General features: G+C 45.0%; 1 protein-coding gene across 2 annotated transcripts in view; it reads right to left on the reverse strand.

Moving 5' to 3' along the window:
- Window positions 1-2,788: 2,788 nt before the first annotated feature.
- The window catches only part of Kif3b (kinesin family member 3B), a 45,615-nt gene continuing 28,945 nt past the window's right edge, over window positions 2,789-19,458 (reverse strand). For both annotated transcript variants that reach the window (XM_048445558.3, XM_048445557.3), the window contains exons 3-9: window positions 17,926-18,027; window positions 17,594-17,716; window positions 17,384-17,502; window positions 13,517-13,630; window positions 12,775-12,880; window positions 3,940-4,118; window positions 2,789-3,631 (exon numbers count right to left, since the gene is read on the reverse strand). In XM_048445558.3, coding sequence (XP_048301515.1) covers window positions 3,535-3,631; window positions 3,940-4,118; window positions 12,775-12,880; window positions 13,517-13,630; window positions 17,384-17,502; window positions 17,594-17,716; window positions 17,926-18,027 — 840 coding nt within the window. In that variant the 3' untranslated portion in view covers window positions 2,789-3,534. The remainder of the gene's footprint in view (window positions 3,632-3,939; window positions 4,119-12,774; window positions 12,881-13,516; window positions 13,631-17,383; window positions 17,503-17,593; window positions 17,717-17,925; window positions 18,028-19,458) is intronic.

A 19,458-nucleotide genomic window follows, 5' to 3' on the forward strand; every position in this document is an offset into this window, starting at 1 on the left:
CACACACTTTTTTGTCTCTTTCTTTCACTCCATTCTTCTTTTCTTTTGATGATGTTGGGGATCAAAGACAGGGCCTTGCACAAGTTAGGCAAGAACTCTACCACTAAGCCACACCCCCACCTGTCACTCTCATTGCTGTACTTTTTGGACGTCAGTATTACAACCCAGTGCTGATGTTCTCCTCCTGTTCTCCTCTAACTACAACATCTTCGACAGTGAAGGAAAACCACGGCATATCAGCTACAGGCGAATCTCTTTAAAAGGTACCGATCATCTACAAGGACACCTTTTTGTAGATACAATAAATTTGATTGATTTTTATTACACATCTTAGTTTAGAATCACTTTTACATCGCTAGACAAAGAGATAATACAAATAAATATCAATTGTAAAACTTAAAAGTCCCAAGTATTGGCATATCCTTTGTCTAAAGACAGCCTAAGAGAAGGTCAAGATCATTAGTAACTCCAAAGAGCCATCAAGCCCCCGCCTTCTGCCTGCCCACATCATTCCCTTCATAAGTAACCTTAGAAGCGTTTTATTCAAGAGACAGACAGAGAGGAAGGTGCCAGAATCCCAAAGTACCAGACCAAGACTTGAATGAGAACTGTGGGGCTGACTATCTTACCTAGCTCCCTCTGAGCTTTTGCTTTATGGCTTTCAGAGTACATTAGTAGCCCATTTCATCCATGATGTTGTCTGGATGGTCCAAGGTGTTCACAGTGCTCCTCAAACTCGAGAAGCAACGGTGAGGCAGAACTGGATAGCCTATGTTAGCAAGGAGTCGACGCTTCTCAGAAACTTGGCAGAGTCTACATTCAGTGAGGGAGGACTTAATAAGATAAGGAAGGGCAGACAGGCCCACGCCTGAGCTGTACCACACTCTGGCACCCTGGGTCATGGAAGTGTAGGTGCAGCAGTTCAAGCAGCATGCAGGCATCCGACAGGGGGCAATTCAACACAGGTCAGTCTTAAGAAAGTGCTTCATGCCTATGATTTGTGGCCTCTGATTTTGAATCTAGGGGTCTGGAAACTGTATCATATGAAGCCAGATACATTCTATAGATCAGAGGGAAAGAGTCTGATGAGGATTGTATGCGTAGCTGCAAACACCTCCCGGATGGTCTTCTTAGATCCTTTTAAAGACTTGCTTCTAGGCTACAACAGCTGCTGCAGGCATGAAGGCCTTCCAGCATCCCAGAACATTCGAGCTAACTATCAGTATAAAGCTTTGGGCCCTCAGAGAGCTGGTATGTTCTCTACTCTTGGCTCAATTCAGAACTCAAAGCAGCAGCATTCTGGGGGCAGCAAGACATTTTAGCATCTGCTCTTTTCAATATCGGATCCATGTTGAGAGAAGAGAAGCACCAGAGGCTGTCCGGGAAGAGACAGCTTCATTGCCACATGGGTGGCCCTTCTACTTGGTTTCCACAGACCACTGTAGGAACACAGCTGGGGACAGGGCAAAGCTTGCTTTAATAATCATGACTGTCAGCTGGCTTTCTTCTTTTGTTTCGCTGGAAAAGTTCTGTAGATCACTTAACCACCACCACCTCCAACACATGAGCCACTTCAAGACACCAGTATTAAGGTATGGTATTACCTGAAAATCCTTTGCTTTGCTGCATGAATGTTTTTAGCCTACAGATTCAGACTGTGAGGAAATGTGGTAAGAGAGACAGTGTCACCAGCAGACAGCCACCTTAGACCACACATCTCTTCATTTGGTTCCTATTCAAACAGGCAAATTCTTAGTATATAAGGAGCAGGGTTTGAGCCCAAGAAAAGATAAGGACAGGTTCCATTATACCCTAGGAACTGCTGAATAGGGCTCTAGACTCAGAAAGAATGATCACTAACATGGGGATAAATGGATCTCCATTCTGTAGAATGTCAAGACATTGCACTTGCTAGCTCCTCCTTCCCATAGGTCCTGATCCAGAAATGATATGGAGACTAAGAAGCTGAGGTAAAAATGCATCTCAAGGCCCACTTGAGTTGCCACCTTCCTGAGGCACCATGCCAGCAAGGTGCACCAGTGTGGCAGACTTGCGGACTCCAGACTGTCCCCTCAGGCTTGGATCATGGACTCAGACACACATGGGGGCGTGCTTCTAGCCTGGATTGGCCATCCAGTGGGCCTTTACCACAGACGAAGGCAAAGGCTGCACGCTGGAGTATTTCTAAAACTGGCAAGTTTTCAGTCTCTCTCACAGACAGCGAGAGCACAGACATCACTGTGCACGCACAGCCCCCCACGCTCACGCATTTCTCTTGGGGGAAAATGAGTAACTGTCACCTAATGACCAAAATAAAGCTCGAGGTGCCAGGATATGAAGAACTAAAACTTACAAACTGAACTAATCTATGTAAACAGGAACTCTCCTCTCAGTCTACTCCCTCAGAGCCTCTTCTTGCCAGCACCTAGGGGAAGCACACCTCCAGGAGTCAGTGAGTTTTCTGGTCTAGGCAGACGGGATTCCTTTGCTTCCATCCCTGTCTTCCCGTCCCCCTGCTGAGTCTCCTGCCTCCAGCTCTGCAGCTGCCTACTCATTCTGCTCCCGTGACAGGCATGGACCCAACTGGGCAATTCAGAAGTACCTCTTCCTGAGGCCTTCCCTCAATTCCAGTCCCATCAGAGAAGGCCGAGCCAGCCCCTCCTCCCACAGAGACCCACCTCGAAGCACACTCTGTAGGCACACTCCGAAGGGGGGTCGACATGAGCACACTCAGCATGTGGACTTGGAGAAGGACGGTGACGAATGAAGAGTAAAGTGACATGGCAGATGGACATGGCACTGGTTTATAGACTTGGGTCTTTAACAGGATGGTCATGGTTTTGAGGTTTTAAAAAAGCTATTTTCCCAAACTCTCCCAGCAGGCAGAGGGAATGTCTTTTCTATTGCTTCCAACAGCAAGTCCTTCTGGAGCAGGAACTGGAAGCCATTGCCCTATTCAACAGATTCCACAGGCAGATCTACCCCTACTGAGGGGCCTGGAAGCTGGCTCGCTGGTTGTGCCATCCTGGGACTTGGTTCCAAGTGAGATCTCTCATTTCACCTGACAACAGCAGGCGCCTATTGCAGCTCTAGGGCTGTCACCTCCCAGCTCCACTGTCATTTTACTCCAAGGCTCCACACGTACAGTCCTAAGGAGGCCTCGACGCCATATTGTGTAACAAGAAGGGATCCTGGTGTGAGGAAGAGGCTAGAAGAGAGGAGAGGAATGGGGGGTGGGAACAGGAGGAAGAAGGAAAGCAAGGTTGTGGTCATTCTCTTGCTGTCCACTTGGACTTTGCACTTCACCTTACCCATGCATTTCTGAGATGCTAATTCAAGGACACGTCCCAGAGGAGCTGAGTGCCAAATCAGGACCAGCATGTTCAGGCAGAATGAGTCGCTTAATCTGCAAAGAGGCCATCTCTTCTCCTCAGGGGAACGGTTCTGCGTTTAGGCTCAAGTCATCTCTGCAGTTTTGTGCTCGCTCTTCTCTCAGAAGACAAAGCTGTTCCCACCCTGGGAGGGGGTGCTGGTTTACTTGGGAACCAGCCCCCGAGACTGTGGGTAAAACTGAGATGCAGGGTTTCCTGAGGAGGAAGAGGAGGATCCTGACTTCCTACCACTCTTGGGCCTGCAAAAGTCAAATGGACATGGACATTACTAATCAGCATCAGATCTGAAGGTGGTCTTTCCTCAAAGGCCTGAAAACCAGGATTCTCTGAACTATAAACCCACTAGACTAGACCAGCATGACCCGTTGGGCCTGGCCAACCCACCTTCCAGAAGAGGCACAAAACCTAAAAGGAGGGCTTGGATGCTCAGGACTGCGACCAAATGAACAAGAGCTGGGAGCAGGGCCTCCTGAGGGCCGGGATTGAAGTATTTGCTATCACACCTGGCTCACATGCTTTCAGACACAAGTCGCCAGAAGCCACTCACCTGGCCTTGGGTTTTCTGTTTGCAGTGCTTTCAAAGGATGATGCATCCACCTGTATCTCATCTTCATCCTGCAGAGCTGCATCTAGGGCAGCCTGGACCTTTGGGGAAATGGCTGGGCCCTCATAATCTCTGGTCGTCCGGCTAGGCATGTCCAACTCCAAGAGCATGATGTTCTCTGCCTGCAGCAGAAGCACAGCAACCATCAGCAAGGACAAGGAAGCCAGACAACCTCTGAGATCAAATCTGCAAGCTACTTGCCATTAAAAGCCTCCCAGGAGGGCTGGCGAGATGGCTCAGCAACTAAAGGCGCTTGCCGCCAAGCCTGATGTCCTAAGTTTAGTCCTTGGAGCCCACAGAATAGAAAGAATTGACTCCCACCAAGTTGTCCTCTGATCTGCACACATGTACCATGACACACATGCATCCAAACACATACAAATAAATGTGATAGAAAAAAATGTTTAAAAAGAGCCTCTGTGAGTTCAAGGCCAGCCTGGTCTCAGAAAGAGTTCCAGGACAGCTAGGGCTGTTACACAGAGAAACCCTGTCTTGGGGGTGGAGGGGGAACCTGCCTAAAATGATAGTGTTTCATGTGTCTACATTGGTGTTTGTACACACGTGTATGAAAGGCAATGTCGTTCACATTTCATCTTTTAGACAGGGTCTCCCTGTGGAGCTATGGCAGGGTTGGAACTCACAGAGATCCAACCTCCTGTGTAGCAGGGGCCGGGATTCAAAGCACGCACCACCACATGCACTTCACAGTAGTTTTTGAGACAGGGCACCTGTGTGAGTCTGAAGTCAGTGCAGCTAGACTGGCTGGCCAGCAAACCCTGAAAACCTCCTGCCGACCTCAGCACTGGGACTGCAGGTGCAGCAGGTGCCCACTGCAGCTCCCAGAATATTGTATTTTTATTTATTTAATTTGTGGGGGGGGGGGTGGAGCTGAGTCAGAGTTTCTCTACTGGAATTCACTCTGTAGAACAGACTTAGTGTCCAGCCTTTTATATGGGTATCTGGGATTTGAACTCAAGTCTGCAAGGTTGTATTCACAGCACTTGACCAACTGGGCCATGTCCACAGCCCCAGAAATTATGTTGCATAAATTTTTTTACTGGTGGGACTGAAAGTTTTTTTTTTATTTGTTTTACTTTTTTTTTAAATTTTTTTCAGAGTTTCTCTGTATAGCCCTGGTTGTCCTGGAACTAGCTCTTGTAGGCCAGGCAGGCCTCAAACTCACAGAGATTCACCTGTCTCTGTCTCTGGAGAGCTGGGATTAAAGGTGTGAGCAACTATTACCAGGCTTTACTTTTAATTTTTATTAAAATAGAATCTACAAAACATACTACTCTCTATTAACCATTTCACAAAGTAAGATTTGATAGTATTTTGTATGTTCAAAAGTCCGTACAATCATCACAAGTTTTCCCAGACTATTTTTTTTTCATTCTAAACAGAAATCCTCTATCTCTGACATGTCTATCCGCCTTCCTCCTCCCTGGCGCATGGCAAGCACCGGCATGCTCTCCACGTCTATGGATGCTCGAGTCAAGATCTTCACACGTGGCCTTTGGTGGCTGCTGCTTTCTTTTTCTTTCTTTCTTTCTTTTTTTTTTTTTTTTGGTTTGTTTTGCTTTTTTTTTTTTTTTGACTTTTTGTTATTTTGTTTTTTCAAGACAGGGTTTCTCTGTGTAGCTCTGGCTGTCCTAGAACTTGCTCTGTAGATCAGGCTACCCTCAAACTCAGAGATCTCACTTAATATTATGTTTATGAGGGGGCTGAAGAGATGGCTTAGAGGGTAAGAGCACTGGCTGCTCTTTCAGAGGTCCTGAGTTCAGTTCCCAGCAACCACATGGTGGCTCACAGCCATCTATAATGAGAACTGGTACCCTCTTCTGTCCAGTAGGCATACATGGAGACAGAATGTTGTATACATAATAAAGAAATAAAATAAAAAAGTATTATGTTTATAAGACATCCATATTGCAATCCAGACCAATGCTTCATTCCCCTTTTTATGACCAATGAAAATACTGCGTAAATACCACAACACATGTATATTCATCACTTGATGAACATTTGATTGGCTCTGGCTTTTGAATACTGAACAAAGCTGCAATGACGATTCATCATATGCAAGTCTTCATGTGAACATGTGTCCTAATTTCATTTCTATTGTGTGACAAACACAATGACCGAAAACTTCAAGAGGAAAGAATTTTATATTATCCTTCAAGATTCTAGTCCACCATTGAGGGAAAGCAGGCCTGCTCGCTGTTCCATACAGCATTAACTGGCCAGGGACACATTAACAGTGAGGGAGTACAGTGGGAACGGAGAGATGTTGCTGGCTGGCCAGCTCACTCGCTGCCTCATACCTGGCTAGCTTTTTTATATAGCCCAGGGATGCCTATCTAGGGATAATGCCAACCACAGTGAGCTGAGTCCTCCTGCATCAATTAATAATCAGGGTAACACCCACAAACATGCCCACAGGCCAATCTGATCTACACAGTTCTTCAATCAAAGCTTCCCTCTCAGACGACTCTAAGCTGTGTCAGTTGACAAAGCTAACTAGGACATGTATTTTCAATGTTTTGGTATAAACACAACATCCGATGTGTACTTAAAATAATGCATGCTTTGAATTATATAAGGGGATGTGGAGAGTGAGCTAAGTGTTTTACAGATGTGTGTTAGACTTAATCTGTCTATAATATTGTTCAGATCTAGTTCCCTTGTTAATCACTTGTTGAGTTATTCTATCCTTCAGTACAGATGTACTAGTGAAGCTGCCAACTATTACATTTGACCTTTCTGTTTCCCCCTTTGCTTCGCTCGGTCTGGCTTCATGTACCTGGGCTTTGCAGGACCATGATTGTAAGTGTTAGCATCTTCTGGGAACGCTTTTGGTTATATAAAAATTTTGCCTTATTTTCTATGCTATTTATGGATTATTCTAGCTATCTTCTGAACTCTCTCTCTCTCTCTCTCTCTCTCTTTCTGTGTGTGTGTGTGTGTGTGTGTAATCTCCTTCTATCCTATCTATCCTATGTATACAAAGTGACCTGAAACTCATGGCAGTCCTCCTGCCTCATCCTCCCAGGTGTGAGCCATCATACTCAAGACTGGTGATTTTAATTTTCTACCTTGCTTTTCTGAAATTTTCTGTTTTTATTTTTTTTGTAATAAACATGTCTCATATAAGATATGAAAAGGTACAAAGACAAAAATAGTCATCACTAATAGTTGATACAGATGTTCCAGCAGCTTGGAGGTGGCAGCATCTGTGTGCTCCTGGGGAGCAGGTGCAGGGCAGGTATGTACTTGAGCTCCACTTGAAGGACCACTTTTTGGCCCTGCTTCATGACTGGTTTGTGAACTGCCTCCATCACAGAACACTACGTGGTGCATGAGCCCTTTCTATCCAAAGGCAAGTGCAGAGAGGGCAGCGCACACCGCTCCGCAGCTGCGGCCACTGCCTCCAGGAGTCCAGCCTCAGTGCTCCAGAGAGCCCCACGCATCGGTGTTAATATCCAGACTGTGCACAGAATTTCTCCAGTGGAGCAGACTGATACCAAACCTCAAGAGTTCCTGCTTTCAGTTCCACTTGTGGTCGAGTCTGTCCTCTGGAAAGTCGCAGATTGGATTTGTGCACTTTAAAGACTTTTTTTTTCTCAATTACAAAAGCCTGGCAAGTTATGCACCATCTGAAACTGCTAGAAAAAAAAAATGCTTCTAAGGCTTCTGCCTGACACTGCCCTTCTTCCTCCATGTAAAAACCCACATAATAGGCAGTTTTTGCTTTTCTTTCTCAATTTTAAATGACTAAGCACCAGAACTAACAGCACTCAGTTCATCTGACTCTGGCTTGAAAGGAGATAAAAAAAAATTAATTTTTTTAAATGAAGCAAGTTATGATGACTCATACCTGTAATCTCAGTGCTTGGGAGACTGAAGCAGGAGGACTGCTATGAGTTTGAAGCTATTGTGGGATACAGACAGGTTGAGCTACAGAATGTGATCCTGTAAAAATATTTGATTTCAAAAATACAAGTTGCCCATAGATAGCTGCAAAAATACAATTGAGTAAAATGAATGAAGTTTAAATTGAGCATACTTTACCAATCAGGGGCAAGCAGTTCACATTTCCATGGATTTCATACACCAGATTTTTAATTCAAGTATACACTTCTAGCACCAACTTTTTATAATTCTGTTTGTTTTGGTTTCTTTGTTGAGATAAGGTCATTATATGTAACCTTGGCTGGCCTGGAAGATGTTATATAGACGAGGCTGGCCGTTAGTTACTTCCTGCATGCTGGATTGCAGACGTGTGCCATCATGAACAGTACAAACTGCTTTACAACTTAGTAATACATCATGTTTCCCAGTCCATCACTTACCAGCTGCCTGTGCTCTAAACAACAGGACCAAGTGCACAGGGAAGATAGGAGAGTTCAATTAGAGAGGACAGTCAGACATCAGGTGTAGGCCCAGCAGTTCAATTAGAGAGGACAGTCAGACATCAGGTATAGATAGGCCCAGCAGTTCAATTAGCGAAGACAGTCAGACATCAGGTATAGGCCCAGCAGACAGAAAGTATTTTATTGCAAGGTATTTTGGGGTCACTAAACAGTGCTCAATTATGTCATTTTACATGACTATGCAACTGACACACATGTTAAATGGAGGTAGCAGTTCCCTAGGACAGGCCTATTGTCCACCACTGAACACCTGTGTCTTTCTAAAGGTCTCACAGAACTGTCAGCGCTTCCTTAACTGTCAATGTTTACTGGCCTCTTGCTCCCCACCCCTCTTTTCCCCATGGTTCTAAACCTCACTCTGTCTTTCTTGTTTCTAATCTCTGTGAGTGGCTGAAGGTGCAGTTGTATGTGCATGCCTGTGGAGGCCAGAGAATGCCCTCAGGTGTCATCCTCAGGAATGCTGCCCACCTCCCTTGAGACAGGGTCTCTCATGGGCCTGGAACTCACCAATCAGGCTAAACTGGCTGGCCAGCAAGACTCCGGAATCTTCCTGTTAGAGACAGTTCTGTGATTGCGAGGCACAATACCAGAGCTGGCAAGGTGGTTTGTGGGTAAAGGTGCATGTCATCAACCCTGTTTGTTTTTTTTTTTAAAGTTTATTTATGTATAATGTACACAGTGTTCTGTCTGCATGTATGTCTGCATGCCAGAAGAGGGCACCAGATCTCATTATAGGTGGTTGTGAGCCACCATGTGGTTGCTGGGAATTGAACTAAGGATCTCTGGAAGATCAGTCAATGCTCTTAACCTCTGAGCCGTCCCTTCAGTCCCAGTTAACCTAAGTTTAATACCCAGGATTCACACGATGGAGGGAAAGAACTGACTCATGCAAGTTGTCCTCTGACCTCCACATGCTGATGATGGTGTGCCTAAGTGTGGTTTCTGGGGCTTGAACTCAGGTCCTCCTGCTCAAAAGATAAGCACTTTACTAAATAAATCATTCCCAACCCCTGCCTTTCCATTTAGTATTCATCATCCATGTGCTATTTCATATATTATTTGTTAAAATTATTGTACATGTTCTCAGATCTCCAGGAAAGTCAGGTACACACACTGTGACTTGGCATAATGGTGTCTGAGGACTTCTCAAACCTAAACTTCCTGAAAGAAACACACACACACACACACACACACACACACACACACACACACACACACTGGGGTTAGTGAAATGACTCAGTGGGTTAAAATGTTTTCTGTGAAGCCTAACAACCTGAGTTTGATCCCTGGGACTCACATGGCGGAAGAAGAGAACCAGCTTCCACAGGCTGTCATCTGACACTTGCTGTAGCATGCGTGTGCATGCCACCCCATCCCCACAAACACACATGCACATATTTAAAAAGTGAATGTCATTTAACTAATTTTTTAAAATCCACAGTCTTCTGTTGTGGAATATAACTTATATGTGTTAGATTAATTTATGTTGTGGAACATTTATTTAATGATGAAAAGATGTGTTGTATTCTTTCATGTTGCATTTGTTCAACTCTCAACTCTGTGAAGCTGTGTTACTTTGTCTGTCTAAAACATCTGATTGGTCTAATAAAGAACTGAACAGCCAATAGCAAGGCAGAAAAAAGGTTATTCTCTCTGACAGGCAGAGAGAATAAATAGGAGAAGAAATCTGGGAAGAGAAGATCAAGGAGCAAGAGAAGGAGGAGGACTCAAGGGGCCAGCCACCCAGCTACATACCAAGTCACAGAGTAAGAAGTAAAGAAAGGATATAGATAAAAGCCCAGAGGCAAAAGGTAGATGGAATAATTTAAGAAAAGCTGGCTAGAAATAAGCCAAGCTAAGGCTGAGCATTCATAAGAAAGAATAAGATTCCGTGTGATTTATTTGGGAACTGGGAGGTAGACCCCCAAAAAAGCAAAGAACAAGTTGGGCAGTGGTTGCTGTGGGACAATGGTCTGTACCCTGTCACTTGTATTTTAAATAAACACTGAATGGCCAGTAGCCAGCAAGGAGTATAAATGGGGTAACCAGGCAGGATGTAGAGATGGGGCAATGAGAATTCTGGGAAGAGGGAAGTTTCAGTCTGCAGTCGTCACCCAGACACAGAAGAAGCCAGACACAGAGCAAGCAAGATGTGACTGTCTACCTGAAAAAGGTACCAAGCCACGTGGCTAACATAGACAAGTATTATGGGCAAATATGTTATAAGAGCTAATAAGAAGCCTGAGCTAATAGGCCAATCAGTTTAAAATTAATGTAGGCCTCTGTGTGTTTATTTGGGACTAAACAGCTGTGGGAATGGGGAGGACAGAAACCTCAGCCAAAAGAAAGGTGTACCAATGTGGGGCTGACCAAATCCACTTAAAAGCCCAAGAGAGCTTGGAAAGTTATTCTAGTTATAAAATAATAGAGTTAAGCATGGCTTATTGATAACAGCAATTTCTCGAGTGGGCTCTGTTTATTAGAGGCAAGGGCTCTCATTTAAGAGAGGCTTCCTGACTCAGCTTTAGCAACAAAACCTTATAGCTCTTTTAAGAGGTCTTGCCATGAAACACTTAAATGGCATTGATGAAAAGCTGACTGCAGACTTTTTGGTGGTGGCAGGGACCTTGAAAAACCATAGAGTTGTGGCAATAAACATGGCTCTGGCCAGTGCCTCTGCCATGAAGCTAGACTCTCGGGAAAGAGCTAAGGAATGGGCTGGATTCTGCCATCAAAGTCACGGCTTTAATCCTAGACATATTGCTTAGCAAACTAAAGACCCATGTGGTCAGAGAAAGAAAGCTATACAGTAAAAATAGATTCAAAGACAAAGAAAACCTCTAAATGGTTTACTGTGTGTTTAAAAATATATGTAGGCTTGGAAGAAAAAAAAAAGGATAAAGTCCTTAAGAGAAAAAAGAAAAAAGAGAGTAGTTGGATGTGGTGGCATACACCTTTAATCCCAACACCTGGGAGGGAGAGGCAGGCGGATCTCTGTGTGTTCAAGGACAACCTAGTCTACAGAGTGAATTCCAGGGTAGTCAAAGATACACAGAGAAACCCTGTCTCAAAAAGCCAAAAATAAAAATAAAAATAAAAAAATAAAGATTAAAATAAAGCCACACAAAGATGAAAAATACACAGAGAGTCTAGATACTGTAAGTTATTGTGTTGTTGTTAAATTGATGACTGAGGAAGGAGCAAAAGCTGCTATATATTTAATTACATATGCTAGATTAATCATATATATATATATATACACACACATATATTGAAAATGCTTAGACTTTAAAATTTAAGTCAAAAGATAAGTTAGTTTGGAGAAGAAGTTTTGCTTTTGTTTCCATAGGAAATGAGGGACTGTGGATTTATTCTGCATTAAGAAAAATCATGTTTGACCAAAGAAGAGCCCCCTGAGAAATCTCCAATAGGAGGAATGGCTCAGATGTCTGAGTTCTACATCCATAACAGTTCATAGACTGCTGCCTGAGATGATCAAGCCTCACAGGACACTCCAATCAGGACTTGATCATAATTCTAAATTTTCTTTAGGTCCCCTTAAGATGATCAGTGCCCCAAACCAGCAGGAAGTAGCCTGGAAAACTACACCCACATTCCCAAAAAATGGGTTATGGATGTTTGCTTTTGTTTAGAATGTTGGTTACAAGTTGTTATGGATAATGGTTAATAGAAAGGAGATTCAATTCAGAGTTCTTGTTTAATAAAAGGGGGGGAGTGCTGTGGGACAATGGTCTGTACCTTGTTACTTGTATTTTACATATACACTGATTGGCCAGTAGCCAGGCAAGAAGTATAGGCAGGGCAACCAGGCAGGAAGTAGAGGTGGAGCAATGAGAATTCTGGGAAGAAGGAAATTTCAGTCTTCAGTCGTCACCCAGACACAGAAGAAGCTAGACACAGGGCAAGCAAGATGTGACTGCCTCACCAAAAAAGGTACCAAGCCACGTGGCTAACACAGACAAGTATTATGGGCTAATATGTTATAAGAGCTAATAAGAAGCCTGAGCTAATAGGCCAATCAGTTTATAATTAATGTAGGCCTCTGTGTGTTTATTTGGGACTAAACAGCTGTAGCAATCAGGCAGGACAGAAACCTCAGCCAACAAGTGGTGGCACACGCATTTAGTCCCAGCACTCGGGAGGCAGAGGCAGGCAGATCTTGTGAGTTCGAGGCCAGCCTGGTCTACAAGCTAGTTCCAGGACATCTAGGACTGTTACACAGAGAAACCCCATCTTGAAAACCAAAAAAAGAAAGACAGAAAAAGAAAAGAGCAAAGAACAAGAGCCAAAGAGCAGAGAGTAAAAAAACCAACTACAGTCTTCTCACCCTGTATCGGGGTTCTGGCCGAATCATCATGGACATCCGTGCATGCTGGCTCAGGGGTCTCTTGTATCCCACAGCAGAGACTGGCCGCTTCATCATCTGCTGGCTCCTGAAAACAGATGATAGTGGTTAAGGCCCTGCTGGAATACGCCCCACGGGCCAGGACCAGGCCAATCGGATAAGCACTCAGAGAGTACTCTGAGAAGTACTCCAAGCCAGAGGGAACTGAAAGCACTATCTTCTGGGACTAAGGCTGACAGAAGCCATGTGCTAACTTCTTAGGTTTTTTGCTTGAGGTGCCAACTGATCCAGATGTGGGCGTCATGCCTCCTTTAACCTGAAAGGGACCCCAGTCGCTGTCTTGTTCTCAGACAGCAGACAAGCATAGCTACCAGCACTACTACCCTGCTTCCTTGACGGACAGCTCCACATCGCCAGCATGTCCAGGTGTAGACTAATACACAATAACCCCTCTGTCCTAGCACACCTCAGCCGCCAGGGAAAAGGAAGATCTGAGGTCATGGGAAACTGTAACTAACTGGCGCATGGGTGACAAAGCCTCCCAGTTTCTAATATCATGATTGGACCCAGCTTGTACCTCCTGGGCCTGTAGCTCCTGCAGAATTAGGCAGGCAGGTTCCAAGTTTCAATGCATTCTCCCTACACCCCAGTAGCCCGGTCCCATCATATAACATTCCTTCTGTTTTCCCACCAGCAAGTCTGCTTCAGGTCAGCAGTGACTCACCCCAGTCTGGTGAGAGGGTGTAATTTCCAGTGGTCTTCTTCGTCATCAAAGAAGGACCTATTCATAATTTTATTCTTCTCTTCCAAGGGGATAAAGTTTTCTATAATAAGATGCCTGTAAGAACATACATAGATAAATACACATAAAGAATGCACACAGAACTAAGCAGAGGCACAGACCTACAGTCAGCTACCTGGGAAGCTGAGGCAGGAGGGTCCCTTGAGTATACGATGCCATCCTGGGCTAGAGTGAGAACCTTTCTCCAAAAACAACAACAAAATAAGAGTAAGAGTCAAGTCACTCAGCAAACATTGAACAAGCACTATAGGCCAAAACCCTACACAGTTAAGACACAAACATGAAAGACGCCTGGTCCTTACTTGATAAAACAGGTAACAGTGCAGCACCAGCAGGTGCTAATTGTGATCTATGTTGGGAATATGGAAAGGACACTCCTACCCAGGCAGAGTAAGGATGTGAGTGGACAGTGTGTGTGTGTGGTGGGGGTTGGTGACACAGAAGCCATACAGAAGCCATGCAGAAGCCATGCTAAAGCAAACATTTGCTTCCCAAAGTATCTGTAAGTGGGCCTTCTGTAGTGCTGAATGCAGGACAGAAGGAAATGGTTCCACCCAGTCCTGTGACTTGCTGCCCAAGCTGGAACACTGTCCATTCTAACTACCCAGGTTAGTAAGACAGGCTGAATGGAAGTTCCTACCAACACCAAAATAAAGATGATTCCTGAGCTTCTGCCTGACCAGGGACCGAAAAGAGAATCCAACAACCTGGCAGGTGACATACACTGCACTCCACTACTTGAGGCTGAAGTAGGAGGACCATGAATTGAAGATCAGCCTGGACTACACAGTGAGTTACAGGCAGGCCGGGGCTACCAAGCAAGAGGAATAAAAGGAAAATACTAAACAGGAAGCGAGACCTCACTAGGTTATCTCTATGATTGTGATTTGCCCATATTTGCCTGTTATTCCAAAACCTCAGGACAAACAATGCCAAAAGGATGTTACTATAGGATGGACATGGGACAAAGCCCTCAGAAGGGCAGGGCACTAAGAAAAAATGGCTTCCTCCAGTTTTTGAGAATGTGACATTTTCTTTCTTTTGTTTTATATTTCAAGAATTATTTTTCACAACATGGTTTTTCTGATAGCAAAGGTTCTATTTATGTATTAGAAAATATAATTATTCATATTTCCAGTATCCGGGGTGACTATTATTAATATTTTGACAGTTCTTGTTCTGATCTTTTTTCTACCTGCCTACAAAGAGGACTGCTACCAACGGTGTGTGTGCACATGTGTGTGTGCTAGTGCTGCAGTGCATGTGTGTGTGCTAGTGCTGCAGTGCATGTGTGTGTGCTAGTGCTGCAGTGCATGTGTGGAGGTCAGAGAACAACTTCATGGAAAAAAATTCTCTCCTACCTTTATGTGCTTCCTAAGGATCAAACTCAGTCACCAGGGTTACACAGCAGGCACCTTTACCTGTGTTCATCTTAGCATCCCCCCACACATTGAATTTTTTAGAGGTTATTTTATATGCATAGAATGTTTTTTCTGAGTTATATGTCTGGGCACCACTGTAGTGCCCACAGAAGACAGAAGAGGGTGTCAGATATCCTGGAACTGGAGTTATAGATGGTTGTAAACCACTATGTAGGTATTGGGAACCAAACCCAGGTCTTCTGTAGGAGCAGCAAGTGCTCTTAACCACTGAGCCGTCTCTCCAGTTCCCTTACACACATTGAATTTTAAGGACTCCTTTCCAAATTTAAAACTTGATTGGTAAAAGAACGTGTTTGAAAATCCCTTTAGGGAAGGGGTCTGGGTGGGGTGTGGGGATGGAAACAGGAGGAATCAGTGGCGGGAGGATGGGGAGAGAGAGTACTGAGACACACAACTGGAATGGGGGGCATCTCTGGGGAGATCTAGAAACAGTGCAATGGAAACCCTCAGGTATCCATAAGGGTGACCCTCACTAAGACTCCTAGCAATGGGGGCTATGGAGCCTGAACCAGCCATCTCCTGTAACCAGGAAAGACTTCCAGTGAAGGGACTGAGATATCAACCAGCCACAAAACCCTTGACCTACAATTTGTGCTTTGGTAAAGGCAGCACAGAAACTGTGGGAGTAGCCAACCAATGGCTGGTCCAGCTTAAGAACCATACCATGAGAGGGAGCTCACCCCTGACACTTGCTGGAGGGCCAGGACCCAAAAGCTGGATAGTTCAGAGACCTAGGATAAAATCAAACACAACTGGCAAAAAAAAAAAAAGAAATGATTCCTAATGATATTCTGCTGTACTCATAGATTGGTGCCCAGCCCAGTGGTCATCAGGGAGGCTGCACCCAGCAACTGATGGTCACGGCTGCAGAGATCCACAGCCAAACATCAGACAGAACTCAGAGAATCCCGAGGAAGAGGGGGAGAAAAGGGTTGTAGGAGGCAGAGGAGTCAAGGACACCACAAGTAAACCCACAAAGTCAACTACCCTGGGCTCACGGGGCTCACAGAGACTGAAGAAACACCAGGGAACCTGCACATGTGTTATGGCTGTGTAGCTTAGCCTTCTTGTGAGACTCCTGACAGTAGGGGCAGGGGCTGTCTCTGTTTCTACTGCTTGCTTTGGGACCCTTTTCTCCTACTGAGCTGCCTCATCCAGCCTTAATAGGAGAGGAGGTGTCTAGGCTTAGTGCAACTTGATATACCTTGGTTGTCTGATATCCATGGGAGGGCTGGCCTTTTCTGAAGAAATGAGGAGGAGGAAAGGAGGTAAAGGAAACTGTGGTAGAGACATAAAATCAAAAAATAAATAAATAACCAAAAAAAAGAAAAAGGAACATTCCTTTAATCTCAGTACTCAGGATGCAGAGGCAGAAGTAGGCAGAGCTCTGTGAGTTCCAGGTCAGCCAGGACTACACCACTATACCATGAGAGAGACCCTGTCTCAGAAAAAAAAAAAAAAAATCCAAAGATGGCTCATTGATTGGTTGAAATACTAACATCATCTCAGCACTGATTTTTCATTGTTGTTGTTTGGTTGTTCTTGTGTTTTGGTTTTTTGAGGCAGGGTTTCTCTGTGTAGCTTTGGAGCCTGTCCTGGAACTAGCTCTGTAGACCAGGCTGGCCTTGAACTCACAGAGATATGCTTGCCTCTGCCTTCTAAGTGCTAGGATAAAGGCATATGCCATCACCGCCTGGTTGTTTTTGTTTTTATTTAAGACAAGTTCTCACTTGTCTGGGTTGGGTTTGTGATTCTCATGCCTCAACCTTCCAAGTGCTCAAATGACAGACATGCTGCTATACTTTATCACCTACAAAGCATTAAAAAATACATTGCTCAGGGGCCTGGGGAAGCAGCGCAGTTGACAGAATGCTTGTACGATGCCTTAGGTTTGATCTCCAATACCACATAAAGTAGGCATGACAGCACATACCACCAGGAGTTCAAGGTCATTTTAGCTACACAGCAAATTTGAGACCAGACTGAGCTACAGGAGACTTCATCTCAAAAAAGATGCTCAGACTTAAAGAGAACAATAGTTCTTATAGTGCTCTGGTTGACGAGTATGAAGGTGTTCATTTGGCCAATCAGAAAAAAAGTAATTAAAGATTCTCCCTTGAGTGACAGGTTGAGATCAGAGAATCTGAAAGAATCCAAAGACAAGGGTGAGGGGAAGGGAAGATCATGTGGGACCTCACAGACACAGACTGAGATGAAAAGTGACTTTGTCAGGAGCATCAGCAGGCAGTGGGTGGCAGAGGCTGAGCTGGCAAGAAGCAGGTGAGCTGTCTTTGGACGGGTCTTCCTGGACCCAGGGGATGGCAGGACCCTGCCGACAAGTACTCACTTGAGCTTAAGCTCCCTGGTGAGCTCGTTCTGCGTCTGCTCCAGCTCCTGGCGCTCCTTGATGTGTTCTTCTTGCAGGTCGTGGATCTCAGCCTTCACAGCCTGGAGCTTGGAAAAGAGCTGGAGCCAGGGGGACAGGGATGAGGAAAGGCTGTCCAAAGAAGGCGCACCCTCCCTTAGCCCCCCCCACCCCCCCCCCCCCGCCTCCTACCTTTTTGAGTTTTTTGGTCTTGATGTCTACCTCCTGCTGCAATGAGGTGTAAGTCTCTTTTAGTTCCAAGGTCTCCTCGTCTCGACTTTCCATTTGCTGCTGGATTTCTCTTTCTCGACGTTTCTGAGCGATACCACAAAATTCATCAGCTTGCCCTAGCGACCATGTCTACACAATATGGGTCTGGATGCTCCCAGTCGGTCTCCGGCTAGCATGGGGCTGACAGCTCCTCTCCGCTCCCTCTGAAGCTGCTCTCATACCACAGGTGTCAGCTCTGTGACCTCAATCACGTCAGTCCACGCCTTCCTCCCCACGTAAGAACGCAAAGTTACCTGCTCTGCGATCTCCTGGCGCTTCTGCTCCAAGATCTTCTGCTGTTCATTTGTATGATCTACTATATTTTTTCCTCCAACAAGCAGCTTACTCTCCATTGCCTGAGTGAGGAACAAAGTAAAATCCATCCTGTGGTCTCCCCCAGAACAACATACCCCCTCACAGGAAGACTGGAAAGATACTTTCATGACTAAGCATGACAGAGCGTATCTACGGTCCCAACATTCAGGCGGCTAAGGCTGGAGGATTACAAATTACAGGCCAATCTGGGCTATGTATTGAGATACTGTTATTTAAAAAAACAACAACAACAACAACAACAATACTCTCCCAAAACAAACAAAAACTATTCTGGGGAAAAATACATGCACCCAGTCCAGAACAGGATAGGACTGCATTCTGATGACACTGAAGGTCTAGCTGTTGGAGATATTATGGCTTTCAGAGTTTGTTAGTTTGATTCTTTGTCTGTTTTTTAAATAAGTCCTTTATTGGTTGTTTATCCCAAACACTAATCCCACTCTAGACATACTAAATCTATCTGGCGAGCTATAGACCAGAGATGTTTCTGTCACTGAGGACCATAAGGCCCAGAAACCGTCGAGGGACACAGACAAATAAGCAGGCTTTACGCAGATGGCATGGGATGTTACTGTGAGGAAACTCTGAGAAGCTGGTGGGAGAGGGAACGTGAGAGGAGTCAGGCTTTGGGGGAAGTTGGAGACAGTTTCCTGTCTGAAGGGGCAGCTACACAAAAAGCGGAAGTAAAGAATAAGAATTTCCTAAGAATAAAAAAGGCTTTTGTTAGCAAGGGTAGAATAAGGAAGTTGAAAAAAAACAGTAGAGGTTAAAGCAAAAGCCTCAGAATTCTGTCAAAAGAAAAAAAACAAAAAAAAACAAAACCCTGTTTGATCCTAAGAGCCTCAAGGAGCATGAGCGCACAGGTAAACTGGGTTTTAAGATTGCACCCCACAGCAGGAGAAACTCCTGGAAGAGGGCATGCTGATGGAGTGCAGGCAAGAGGCTACTATACATTGTGTGTGTGTGTGTGTGTGTGTGTGTGTGTGTGTGTGTGTGTATGGCAGTAGCTTGGTTGCAAAGGCCCTAATAATGATGTGGTGTGGTGTGGTGTGGTATGGTGTGTGTGTGTGTGTGTGTGTGTATGGTGGTAGCTAGGCTGCAAAGGCCCTGATGAGGTAAAAACAAGAAGTCTTGGGACTGAGGAGACCACAAAAAGAGAGGGAGGAAGAGCAAGCAAGGACAACTCCTAGGAGTCTAGCTTCACTGAGGTAAGGAAGGTGGAAGGCTGTTCTGATGGCATCAGCCAACAGAAGGCTGTGGAGCCTGAGTGCTGCAGGCAGCTATGGGCAGGCTGTACAGACTGAGAGCTTTCAGCGTGTAGATGAAGCTAAGGCTAGGGGAACAAAAGGCCAGAAACCAAAACCTCCTCTGCCTTGCTCTTAAGAAACTTTAGTTAGTTGATCAGTGGCGGCACACGTCTTTAATTCCAGTACTCAGGAGGCAGAGGTAGG

This window comes from Myodes glareolus, chromosome 10 (genome assembly GCF_982192425.1).
Source record: "Myodes glareolus chromosome 10, mMyoGla1.1, whole genome shotgun sequence".
NCBI lineage: Eukaryota > Metazoa > Chordata > Mammalia > Rodentia > Cricetidae > Myodes > Myodes glareolus.